Source organism: Periophthalmus magnuspinnatus, chromosome 14, assembly GCF_009829125.3.
Source record: "Periophthalmus magnuspinnatus isolate fPerMag1 chromosome 14, fPerMag1.2.pri, whole genome shotgun sequence".
Taxonomy (NCBI): Eukaryota; Metazoa; Chordata; class Actinopteri; order Gobiiformes; family Gobiidae; genus Periophthalmus; species Periophthalmus magnuspinnatus.
In genome coordinates this window covers 15,230,531-15,243,342 of record NC_047139.1, presented here as the reverse complement: position 1 = coordinate 15,243,342, position 12,812 = coordinate 15,230,531, and the positions used below count along the sequence as shown (strand labels likewise).

The following is a 12,812-nucleotide window of genomic DNA, read 5'->3' as shown; positions in this document are numbered from 1 at the left end:
GACCAATCCCAGCTCAGACTGCGCGACTCTACAGCTCTGGGGCGGGGTTAGGTTGGTCCCAGGATGTAGACATGTCCGCATGGATCATGTTGACATCGTTATACCTGCGAAATCTGTTTGGATTTATACGTGTCCCGGGGCTCCAATGACATAAGAAGAATACGTAAGTGGATACTTTATTGTGTGAGGGAATAGTTACTATTATTATAAGTAATTATTACTTATAGTTTATTATTAGTCCATCATGTTTGTGATATTGAAAGAAATCCACGTGCCAAGTGCTGCCACATTGGCCTGTGTGAACAGTATACAAATATAATGTATGGCTTGCTTTCTTACAAAGGTACAAAACGTTCTGTTTCCTATGACCCTGAGGTGTAGTAGTTGACATTTATCAAGACCTCAGGAAACTGAGATGTAGCATCTGCTTTTTGGTCAATGTCCCATCTCTTCCTGTAGCCTCCTCTCATTCAGCAGAGCAGGGCTGCTATAAGGGAGGTCCATAAAAGCCCCGGTGTGAATTTACTTGAGAGACTGACATTTCTTAGACTCAATTTTACACTCTCCTAAACTCTGCTTTAGATTTTAGACACTGTCTTTAAGACTGTTTGTATTTATGTGGCGATCACTAAAGACCTAACAGAATGATTCCGGTGCCTCTGCGCCTGCTCTTCATCCAGAACAGAAACACTCTGCCAGGGCGAGTTTGTTTAAACTAAAATAATTAATACAATAGCGTCTTAAATTACTCTTTTTCTACAAATTGCATTTCATTTTGTGATTATGTAGTCGAGTCGCATTTTAGGTACAAAGTAATAGATTAGTAACCATATTCAAACCTGTAAATCCAAGTTTTCTCTCTCTCTTTCTCTCTCTCTCTCTCTCTCTCTCTCTCTCTCTCTCTCTCTCTCTCTCTCTCTCTCCCATCATTTCAACATAGAAAAACAGAACAGATTGTACATTATTTATCTGTTTATTTAAACTCTTAACATAAAATTTGGCCTTTTTAGATTTGTATATTCAACCCACTTTTCTCAACAAGGCACAACCCAACCTTGTTTGTCATTTACAAATGCTGTCATCTCTTCCATTTTGTAAATGTCTAATGTTATTTACAACCGTGTTGTCAAATTAGCTCTTTCCTGTGATAACCATTTCTTTGTTATAAATTTCTTGCTAGCAACCAACAAGGCACTAAAAAGGATTTATCCTTCTTCATCCAGTCCTGTGGTATACATCCAAAGAAGACAGTTTTTATTCCAAAGGAAATGTACATTTGAATATGTCCTGCAGTGTTCTATGAAGTCCAGTGCTGCTTAAGCAGTGGGCAGTCCCACAGAAAATGGAAGTGATCCGCTTGTTGATTTCTGCATTTTCTCCAGCAGATAGAAGGATTTCTGTCATAGTGAATCTTCTGACATGGGGTAATAAAGTATCTAATCAAAGTTTTCAAGCCAAACTCCCTCCTTCTCTGTGAGGCAGCACATCTCCGTTGACATTTCCATATAAAAGTCCATTCTTTCTCTGTTATGTTTATTTCTGCTTCTTTCTCTCATAGTGCCTTAACCTTCCAAGTTGAGTGAGACATAAAGTTATACAGAAGAGAAATAAGTTTATTATTGTTATTACCATTATATACATTTTTAAACACTTTTAACAGCTCCATATTCGCCTCTGACACTATATAAATCTTTCAGTCTACTTAATGCCGTATTTGCAGGTATCTGTAAAAATCTTGTTTTCCAAATTATATTTATGTTTCAGTATTTCAAAACTAATCAATTTATTCTTTCTTTAATCAACTTGCTTATTGCATTGTGTGATACATCACAACAGTTTATTATGGTCTTCATCTGTGCTGCCCGGTAATAATTCCTTAGGAAAGGCAAACCCCATCCTCCTTTATCTTTAGCCAATTGTAAAGTTTTGAAGCTGACTCTAGGTCTCTCCAAGTTCTCTTTTAATATTACTTTTAGTATCTCACATATTGGACAGTTCTCCAAGCTCTCAAAAACCCTATAACACCACACCAGTCTTTGACTCCACTTTAGTCTTTCAACTCTTCTTGCTCCTAGAAGCTTTCTCAGATGGTGAGTGTGGTTAACAGGCATAGCTTAATTGTTCATAGAGGGAGCTTATCACTCCGAATCATGCTGAACCTATTACTGCTTTGTACCTGTACCTGGGGTTAATGCTGGGGTAAAATGCCATCGCTTGCCATGGCTTGCAAGTACAGGAACATGATAGCCGAAAACCACTCAAAGCGCTTTACAACAAGGAACCACTCACTATTCACACACCAGTGTACGCAGACACTGAGGTGGGTTAAGTGTCTTGCCCAAGGACAGCATTCATCTCTGTGAGCTAGAATCCATGCCAACCTTCGGATCAGTGGATAAACACTCTACCAACTGAGCTACTGTCGCCCATAAGATAACCATACTGTTTGTGCTTTGTGTCTGGAACATGATTTCAATATGATTGTGATTGATCCTGCTTGCAGCCGTAGCCCTGTCATGATAATTACTATTGACTTATCATTTAATATATGAAAGCTGAAACAATTGAATTAAGCTGCAGTACATCCAGAACACTGCTGCTCGGGTCCTCACTAGAACCAGGAAGTACAAGCACATAAGTCCTGTACTCAGGTACTCAGGTCTCTGCACTGACTTCCTGTAGCTCAAAGAATAGACTTTGAGCTACAGGATCTGCTTGTGTACGAGTCTCTCCATGGCCTAGCACCCAAGTACATCTCCGACATGTTAGTGCCATATGAACCATCTCACACTCTGAGGACTTCAGGGACCGGCCTCCTGCTGGTGCCCAGAGTCAGGACTAAACATGGGGAATCAGTGTTTCAGTTTTATGCAGCTAAAACCTGGAACAGTCTTCCTGAAGATGTGAGACAGGCCTCTACTTTAACGGTTTAAATCCAGGCTCAAAACAGTTCTGTTTAGCTGTGCATATGACTGAAAGGTTTTTATTCTGCACTCTTCTGTTTTAATGTTAATTTTATGATGATTATTTGTGATTATTTATGTTTTGATTTGTTTGATTTTAATGCACTTCTTATTCTGTAAAGCACTTTGAATTACTTTGTGTACGAATTGTGCTATACAAATAAACTTACCTTGCCATTAATAACTATGACTCATTACAGATGCAAACTAATTACCAAAGCGTTTCATTTTGTTATTTATTTATTGTAGTTCAAGTATTTTTAAGAATACTGTGGATTTAGAATATTTTTTGAGGTATGAATCTGCTCTTGGGTTTTTGTGTCAGTGGCATAAATTAGTTTCAGGATTATCATTTATCATCTATATTTACTTCAGCAGTATATCACACTTCAAAGTTCGTGATCTTGACAGGCCTATGCAGCCCTACAATGTGGTTTGAAGTTGGTGAGAAAATGGTGTAAGTCCCAGAGAGTGGCACATTCCTGAGCTGATTTGTCTTGTTTGCCTGAACATTCTGATAACAGTGAGTGGAGCGCACTGTAATCCTGTCCTGATACGATGAGAAGAATGTACTTTGTTTCTCACAGAGCCCGGCTGGAGATGGAGGGGCCCATGGAGCACAGACTGTGTGGGAAGTGCACACTCGACTGGGGCTTGCACAACTACAAGATGAGGGATATATTCACATGGTAAGACCACCTGCCAACCAGAGAGGGTGGATATGACACCTGACCAGGCACTATGAAATCGCACAGAGGGTGTATTCAGGGAAATGGAATAATAGTAAATGAGTAAATGATATTGAATAATAATAAGAATAATAAATTACATTAAAAAAATACTATTTAAGCTGCTGTCATTATACTCTATTATACTCTTATACACATTTAATTCTGTCAACTGGACAAAAGTTTTAGGCTGAAGCCGTTCCATTGCTCATGCATTCATTCTTCAGTTAAGGTGAAGTTCTGGTGGACACTGCTTTATATCTATCTGAAGGGAGGAGCTAACTACACTGAAACTAAAACCTGTTGTTTATAGTTTCAGTTTGTTAGCTAGGTCTACTGAACTATAGTAAGTGTGAACTGTGGCAGAGTCATAATTCGTAATCATTGAGGCCCCGTAATGGGTGCTCTCACACCTATTGGCATACAGGCTTGTACTACCATTTTACTTGTTTTGATATAGGTCTGAGGATGGAGTTATAAATAACTCCATCCTCAAGAATGGATTCCTTTCCTAACCAAAAAATGCCTCTTTAACTTAAACCACAGAAGACTGGGGTCCCGAGGAGCTCTCGCGATGGTGTTGGTACATTCTGTTATGGAGTGGCTGTTTAGTTTCTCAATGTAACACTTAATGCACTCTTCACTACACTGAATGGAGTAGGCCACATTGCTTTGTTTGTGGCTCAGGGTCTTAGTGTTTCAGACACACTAGCTCTAAAGGGAATATTTATACCTTTTCTTCTAGGTTCTGATTCTCTGTTGTCCAGTTTTTTAGCTATCTTAGATCTATTGAAGACTTGAGGCCAGTGTTGTAATGTTCAAATAACTCTTGAGTTTGTGCTGCAGTATATCCATGGCATTAATATGTGCAGTAAAGGGTTCCAGACCTTGAATTTTGATTTTAGTCCATTTGTCATCCACATAGAGATATTAATGCGTGGTTGGAATGCCTGGAAAAGAGACCAATGCATTCTGTTTAAGTTGTTTCTTTTAAAAGTCAGCCAAGCCATAATAGGAGAGACCAGTGATCCCATGGCACAGCTGTGGATTTCCCTGTAGAAATTTTATCTGAACTGAAAATATGTGGTATTTAAACAAATTTTCAGCAGTTGGCAGATTTGATCAGGTGAAAATGTATTTTTCTTAAAATGGTGCTCTGTTATTAACCAGAGGAACCAGGATGATCTTCAGGAGGTTGGCCACATTGTACGAGATGGAGTCTGTGCTACACAATTTGTCTGAGGGATACTCCCTTTTTGTATGTTTTGGGAGGCCATAGATGCAAAGAATGGAGTCATCAGGGTGAAGTCTATACAGCTGTCTATCAATGACTTCTTCCTTCTCCAGGTATATACTATAAGCAGTCTATGATCTTTTTGTACCCACTGGTGGGGTCTTGTGTTATTAATTAGTAGGTTGTGGTGTCTGAAATCTGGTTAGATGCTACAGAGAAGTTCAGTCCTTTGGAAAATACCTCTTTCTCTGTCTGGGTGATCTCACAGTCAGAAAGGTTTTTCAACCAGCATTCCTTGCTCACAGTTTGACTGGATTCATCCCCATTCACCTTGTCTCTCCAATCCGGTTGTTTTTGGCATTCCTGGAAGATAATGCTAAGAAATTAGCAGATTATAGGAAAAACAGAACAGTTAATACCCAAGGTATTACAGAGGAAGGCACCAGAACCAGGGCACAGGACATTACAGGATAGCGGCTTTAGTCCCAGAAGAAATATTTCAACAACTTTATAGCCACAGATCAGTTGAAACAACACAAGGAAACCAAAGAACATCATCTAAAGAAGTTTGTACAACTCCAAAAACAACCTAACCCCAGGGTTTGGCGTTTAACTCAGAGTTGTTCCAACATTACAACACAGGGCTCAAATTGTTCCTCCAAGCACAGAGGGAAAAGTGAAAGAAGAACAAAGAAGAACAACACATGCAGAAAGCCCTGTCTGCTTGTGGATATCCAAAATGGACCTTTAATAGATCTAAGACAGCTAAAAACAGGGCAACAGAGAATTAGAACTTAGAAGAAAAGGTGTAACTATTCCATACACAACTGGTGTGTCTGCAAAGCTTTAGAGGACTTTCAGACAGCATGAGATCCCGGTGTATTTTAATCCCACAAATACCTATCAGACAGAAACTGGTTCACCCAAAAGACAAAAGCCATAAACAAAGGAATCTGGTCTACTCCATTCAGTTTAGTGAAGACTGTAGTGAGCGTTATACTGGAAAAAAAAAAACAGCCATTCCATAAGAGATGGAACCAACACCATTGCAAGAGCAGCTCAGGACCCCAATCTGCTGTACATCTCCATCTCAAAGCCACTAACCACTAACTATCTAGTTTGAATCTGGAGCTGATAATTCCCTTATGACACTTTGTGCTTGTTTTGCCCAGGCGGCTGCTGAAGACCATTGCCATGGGCCAGGTGCTGTCTCTGCTCATTTGTGGCACTGCGGTGAGTTGTCAGTACTTGGCCGATGAGAAGGTGGAAACTCCCATGCTTCAGAGCTTCCTCAACTACACATTACTGCTGCTGGTCTACACCACGTTCCTCGGGACACGCAGAGGTACATCTGCTCCCAGCCTACATCACGACTTCTTTAGCGATGGGTGCATTTAAGTCTGGTTATCTTCTAGGGCTGTAGGCCTTTAGGCGTTTAGTCAATTAATAGCTTGATGGAGACCAAATTTTTTATTAGTTGACTGATCATTTTATTAAGATTATAATGATTTATGGGACAACAGCAGATATGGTATTTTTGGTTATTTATGCGTAAAAAAGGTAGATTAAACTCATTATTCACAAATTGAATCTGTCTTTATATTAAAACATTGTTCCCTAGTACTTTTTCTGCTTAAATAGTTGTTTTTCCATGAACTCCCATGCAGGTGTAGTCTTGTGAGTGCAGTTTTGGTCAGATACGTAGAGTTATGTCATAGTTTTGAGAGCTTTTGCCACGCCCCCTTTTTAGTCAACTAATCGATTGGCAGGACATGTCTTAAACAGCCCTACACATGCGAATAGATGGTGCATTCATAGCAAAGCAATAACAGGAAAACATCATTTTTACAGTTTAGATGTGTTTAACCTGGGTTCCATTAAATATTCTCTTTTTAGGTGACAAAAACCTGTTCCATGTGTTAAGATCTAACTGGTGGAAGTACTTGGTGATGGGGCTGGCTGATGTGGAGGCCAACTACACTGTGGTCAAAGCCTACCAGTTCACTACTCTAACCAGTATCCAGGTAAAGCTAACTCTGCTTCAATTTGTGGACGTTGCTATAGGTTAAAATGGATAAATAGTGGTCAAAAGGTATTCCTCTCTTACCTTAAGCATTGCGAGCATTGTAATTATTCACTGCAATGAGATTATACACAATTTTTCTTTCGGAAGCCAGAGTGGAGTTTGTTGTCACGGTAATGCTAACAACGACTAGCATTCTAACAGCGCACTTCCTAATTATCTGACAATAAAACTAACTTATAATTAGATACAGCCAGTACACAGCAGACATATTTTGACCTCAAGAGCTGCTTATACAATATATCTGTACAGAGGCAAGACACATTTTGCATAAAAAAAAAAACAGGTACAGTTCCTTTAAACCTGAACTATGATTGCAAATGCCCCTGCATAAAGCCTAATATGTCTCCATTGTCACTAATGGTACTGCTTGTGGTTGTAGCTCTTGGACTGCTTTGTGATCCCTGTGCTCATGCTGCTCTCTTGGTTCCTCCTGAAGACGCGCTACAGGCCTGTGCACTTTGTCGCGGTGCTGGTGTGTCTGTTAGGGGTGGGGGCCATGGTGGGGGCCGACATACTGGCTGGAAGGGACCAAGGATCAAGTAAGAGCAATAATTGTAATGAGTTTTAAGTAACTGTATGTATCCTACGCTCTTATTGTAGGCTATTACAATCACTACTGAACCTGTTAGCAGTGCCTTAACCTGCAGATAGAGGACACATACATTTTTCCTCATTCTCAGTATATAGACAGGCCATGCCTCATGTGAAAGCTCAGAACCTCCAGAATTCACTCACTTAGCCGCAGAGGCTGCACTAGCACAAGTTAATGATCGGCTGTAGGTGCTGGGGATCAGGTTGTGAGGATTCAGATCAGAGAGAATTTTGGGTTTAAACCAACTGGATTTCAGGATTGAAACTTTGATGACCACACTGGTATATCTGAGTGTACTGAGCCTATATATAACGTGTTGGTGGATGGCCTGGTGGTGCTCAGTTTGGCTCTGTATTACCTATGTTTCCTGTTTACAGCCTATGTTCTGTGTTAGGGTCATTGTATTGATGACTGTATTGATACATGTGAGTGTACTGTACAGCTGAAGACGTGCTGCTGGGAGATGGCCTGGTGCTGCTCAGCGCGGCTCTGTACGCAGTGTCAAACGTGTGTCAGGAGCACACGGTGAAGACCCTCAGCACGGTGGAGTTCCTAGGGATGATGGGGCTCTTCGGGACCGTCATTAGCGGCATTCAGCTGTAAGTTCCCCTCTGATCTCACTGTGTCGCATTCTGTATTCTTTACAGTCTCACATATGTACTTTGGTGTGGACCCTGGGAAGAAGCCATATTACTGTGCATCTTGCTGAAAGGCAAGCGTGCTAACCACTCAGCCACTGTCTTAATGGGAATCCAGAAACTATATATACATATGTACGTACATACATACATGTGTCTTGTTCACCTTCCAAAAGATTAGTGCTTCCACTCCTACACTTTTCAATGCATACTGCCAATGTGTTCTTTGGCAAGATTCTTCACCTGCCTTTAGACCTGCAAGTAAAAACATGGTATATAGAAAAATGTGATGATTTCTGTATATTGCATGTCGCATAGCCAAATTCAGTATATGTTTCAATTAGCCTTGCATCTTTGATTTACTAAAGCAATGAGTGTAAATATGTTATGTTATGTTATGTCATATGTTATGCTATGTTATATGATATGTTATGTTATATGTTATGTTATGTTATCTTATGTCTAACAGAGCTGCACTAGAGACTGGAGCAGTGGCAGCTGTCACATGGAACCTCCACATTGGTAAGTCTAATGTGTTGCATTGGATTGCATGTACAGAGGGCTGTTTCAGAAAGCTGGCTTACTGTCCAAGCAAATAACAAGTCTGACTTAGTCATTTGGTTTATGTGACACTCGGTCAACTCAGTCATCAAAGTCCAGGCTTAGTTTAAACTCTAGATGAATATTTATTCATGTGGAGTCAGAATTGTGATTTTAATGAATTCTCTAATGTTAGAAGATGCACATAGGCTTATATTTTTCATTATAGGCATCTAAGTGTTTTCAATGCATGAAGCCCAAACTCAGAATTCAAGACACTATTGAATGATTTTAAATGTATTAACGGCCCAATATGAGCAGCACATTGGTAATTTGCATGTGCACTTAAAAAAGTAGGCTACTCCTAATGCACCAATGTGTTACAAAGTTTACAAAGTATGTCTCATTTGTAGATTATCCTCAGTTCATCAAATTGGTCTCTTTTTTTGTGGACATTTTTTTAATTGTTTGTATAATAACAAAGTAAAGATAACAAAAATAATAATAATAATAATAAAGTACCCCCCCACCCCAAAAAACAATCCTGAGCTCATGGTGACATCCTACCCTCCTTCCCTGGACTCCATATATCAAAACATACATGTTTGTTTGTTTGTGTGCCTGCACACATACAAACACTTACAAAATATATAAATAAATAATACATAAATACAAACTCATATACATATTTGCTTACTCGTCCACTTATTATAACTTGTTGAACTTTGCTTATTTGAGATTATCCAGTTCTTATAAGGTTTTACTCCATAATGAGATAGTTTCCTTTTGGCCCCAAACATTTTAGCTACTGATAGTTCCATGTTAATTATATAATGAAAGGTATTGATCCAGTGACAAGGAGTCAAATTGTTGGATGCTTGCCAGCAAAGTGCCAGCAGTTTTTTGGCTGCTGATAAACCTGCCAGTATTATCTTTTTATTACAAAGGGACCAGTTTAGTAAGTTTGAAAAGACGTTAATTAAAAAGATAACTGGGGGAAAAACTACATTATTTTTTTTTTACCATTTTAGTTAAAATAAGAATGTACAGTTTTCCAACATATATTGACATCTTTACAAAACAAAACAAAAAATAAAAGTGCCAATCGTGTTCTCCAAACAAATTGGTCTTTTTGAACAGACTCATGAGGAGCTGTGGAAACAGAAGAATTATATGGCTGTATGTTTACACAAACATTTAACAAGCTACTTTATATCCCAGATAAATACATTTTGGTATTATTTTAAAGTGAAAATTTTATTTGTGATCATTACTTCAACTTAAGATAAACTGGCTTATCCCTTTCCTACACGTGTTCATGTGTCCCCCCTGTGCCCTGTGTGTACAGTGCTCCTGTTCGGGCTGTATGCCCTTTGCATGTTTGCTCTGTACAGCTTCATGCCTGTGGTGGTAAAGCTGACCAGTGCCACAGCGGTCAACCTGTCCTTGCTCACCGCCGACCTCTTCAGCCTCTTCTGTGGACTCTTCCTCTTCCACTACACGGTCAGTGAGCCATCTCTCCCGCACTATTCGAAGCCTCCTTACAGTTAGCAGTACGGACCTGTACAAGACTCAGTCCACAAGCCTACTTTCACCCGTACTCCCACATTTCTATTTCCCATAAATATACAAAAGCATGATACAAAACAATTCACTACAACTTGACAAACCTGATACAATGTACAGTAGTTTCATTAGCAGAATGCTGAAACTGATTATGTTGTGTGTCTAGAAGATACAGGAACCAGACGTAGCCTGGCCCTATAGGATATTTTGTCATTTAATTGACTCAACCAGGCCCATTATGTTGCTATATTTGTCCCATCACTCATACTAGTCAGAGGTGGGTAGAGTAGCCAAAAATTGTAAAATATTATTACCCAAGTAGAGGTACAAAGCAGTGACACAAGAAATTATACCAGTAAGAGTAAAAAAGTATTTGGGAAAAATACCATTCAATTAAGAGTAACTATTTAAGTAAGGGTACCTGTTGGGATGTAACATCTGATTTATAATTTGAAGTTAATGAAATTTGAAGAACAAAATATTGAATAATGCACAAAATCTGGTATTTTCAAAGTATAGACACAAATGAGATAAACTAAATCCTATCTGAAAGAGCAGTGCAAGAAACACCAATGTTCAAATAATTTCATAGTGTCAACATAAAGCTTTTGTCACTTGTAGACGTACTCACAGTGGGAAGAGTGACCAAAACTTTTACCTAAGTAAAAGCACTGTTACTAAGTTTGTTTAGGAAGTTACTGAAGTAAATGTAACTGAGAACTAACCACCTTTGATACTAGTTATGTTGCCCTCTGACATCTCAATATGTGTTTGACTTCCTCTTAATATGCATTTTACCTGACTATAGGATCCTTTAGTCAGTATCAGGACACCTCTTTCTCTCTCTGTTCAGTTCTCTGCCCTGTACATTGTGTCCTTCGTCATCATCATCGTGGGCTTTGTCATGTTCAACGTGGTGCCCACCTACAGTGCTCTGACCGAGGGAGGCTCTGACAGAGAGTTCCAGGGCTGCCCCACAGACCAAGGGCCCCACACAGACCAGGGGCCTCCAGGGGGATCCACACACCAGCTGCTACCACCTGACACACCTGACCACGGCATTGCTGTAGCTGTTCTATGACCAAGGCCAAACAAGAGGCAGCTGGATAAATGTACTGTATTCTGCAGAGGTGGGTAGAGTAGCCAAAAATTGTACTCAAGTAAGAGTAACGTTACTTCAAAATAAGTACTCAAGTAGAAGTACAAAATAGTGGGCCAAGAAGGTATTCAGTAAGAAAGTATTTGGGAAAAGTACTATTTAAGTGAGAGTGATTTAAAGAGTAACAAGTAACTGTCAGATTGTGATTTTATTTATTTATTAAGACCGACAAAAAATATGAAAAAATACATTACATCTGAGAGGTGCAAGAAACACAAATGTTCGAATAATTTTATTTTGTCAACATAAAGTTTTTGTAAAAGTTTGCTGCTAGAAAAATTCTCTGAAAGGTACAATTACTAGTAGTTACTAGTAAAGGCCCACCTCTGGTATTTTGTTACATTCATCAATCAACGTTACCAAAACATTGCCATGGTTACAAAATGTTTATATTTTTTTAGTTAGACTTTATTTTATTAGCATAAGAAAACAGTGGCTGTTACTGTATGCTGTACCTTTAAATTATTTTGGCATCAAATCTACTCCATATCTAGTTATTACTACGGCATTTATACATTGTGATTTTTTCCATTTTTAACACATTTTTCTTTTGCTGCCAAATACAAAGAGAATTGCTTTTGGTGTAAAAATGTTTACATGCAATGGGACTTTTTACTGATTAAATTTTTATACTTGTTCTAGTGTCTTTTGTTTATTGATAGACGTTATTTACTTACATGTCCAGTACCTTTTTGCTAATGAAAACTTAATGAGAAAAGACAGTAATTATTTTTTGTTCATTAAAAAACTAAAGTTGGACTAAACACCTATACCCCTAACTCCACCCACCACCACATTTCAAAGAGAGCTGCTGAACTGGGCAGTACCTGGAGGACTAAAGGGAGGACTGAGGGGGAGGTGGAGTTGGGTCTGAACATATGAGGTGTAATTGGTCAAACAGGTGTTCACACTTCAAACTCTGCTCCTGTAGCCAGGTGTTTGTAATGAGAAGCGCCTGTCTGTAATCAGGGCAGTTCTGTGTGATGTCACCAACTCCTAGAAATGGCATTGGCCACTGGAGGCATCATGCACGTTTTTAACCAGAAAGCTGCACATTTACAGAATTTGACACAAACTCAAAATGAAACAGTTTGGGTTCAATAAAAGAAACCATATGGAACTTGTGCTCAAGGCTACTACAGTCACAACTAATCCTGGGTTACCAGAGCCTTAACTTCCAGATTGAGGACACATGTTTTTTTGATTCTCGTAGTGACCATTCAGATCAGAGAGCAACATTTTAGATTCAAACTAACTGGATTTCAGTATTGAAACTAGCAACCCAAATGAGAGACTCCTGTGAGGC

General features: G+C 39.1%; 1 protein-coding gene across 1 annotated transcript; it reads left to right on the top strand.

The window, feature by feature from the left end:
- Window positions 1–49: 49 nt before the first annotated feature.
- On the top strand, window positions 50–12,143 carry slc35f2 (solute carrier family 35 member F2). Its single transcript, XM_033977751.2, has 9 exons — window positions 50–163; window positions 3,551–3,652; window positions 6,098–6,270; window positions 6,822–6,949; window positions 7,391–7,550; window positions 8,046–8,202; window positions 8,711–8,763; window positions 10,130–10,284; window positions 11,201–12,143. Exons 2-9 carry the CDS (start codon window positions 3,564–3,566, stop codon window positions 11,426–11,428), a joined length of 1,143 nt encoding a protein of 380 aa, XP_033833642.1. The 5' UTR covers window positions 50–163; window positions 3,551–3,563; the 3' UTR covers window positions 11,429–12,143.
- Window positions 12,144–12,812: the final 669 nt, after the last annotated feature.

Bases quoted from the DNA above. Each gene is read 5' to 3' on its own strand.
- slc35f2 (XM_033977751.2), top strand. From the start codon at position 3,564: ATGGAGGGGCCCATGGAGCACAGACTGTGTGGGAAGTGCACACTCGAC. The intron at 7,551-8,045 runs GTAAGAGCAATA...TGTACTGTACAG, and splicing joins TGGAAGGGACCAAGGATCAA to CTGAAGACGTGCTGCTGGGA. The intron at 8,203-8,710 runs GTAAGTTCCCCT...TATGTCTAACAG, and splicing joins GTCATTAGCGGCATTCAGCT to AGCTGCACTAGAGACTGGAG.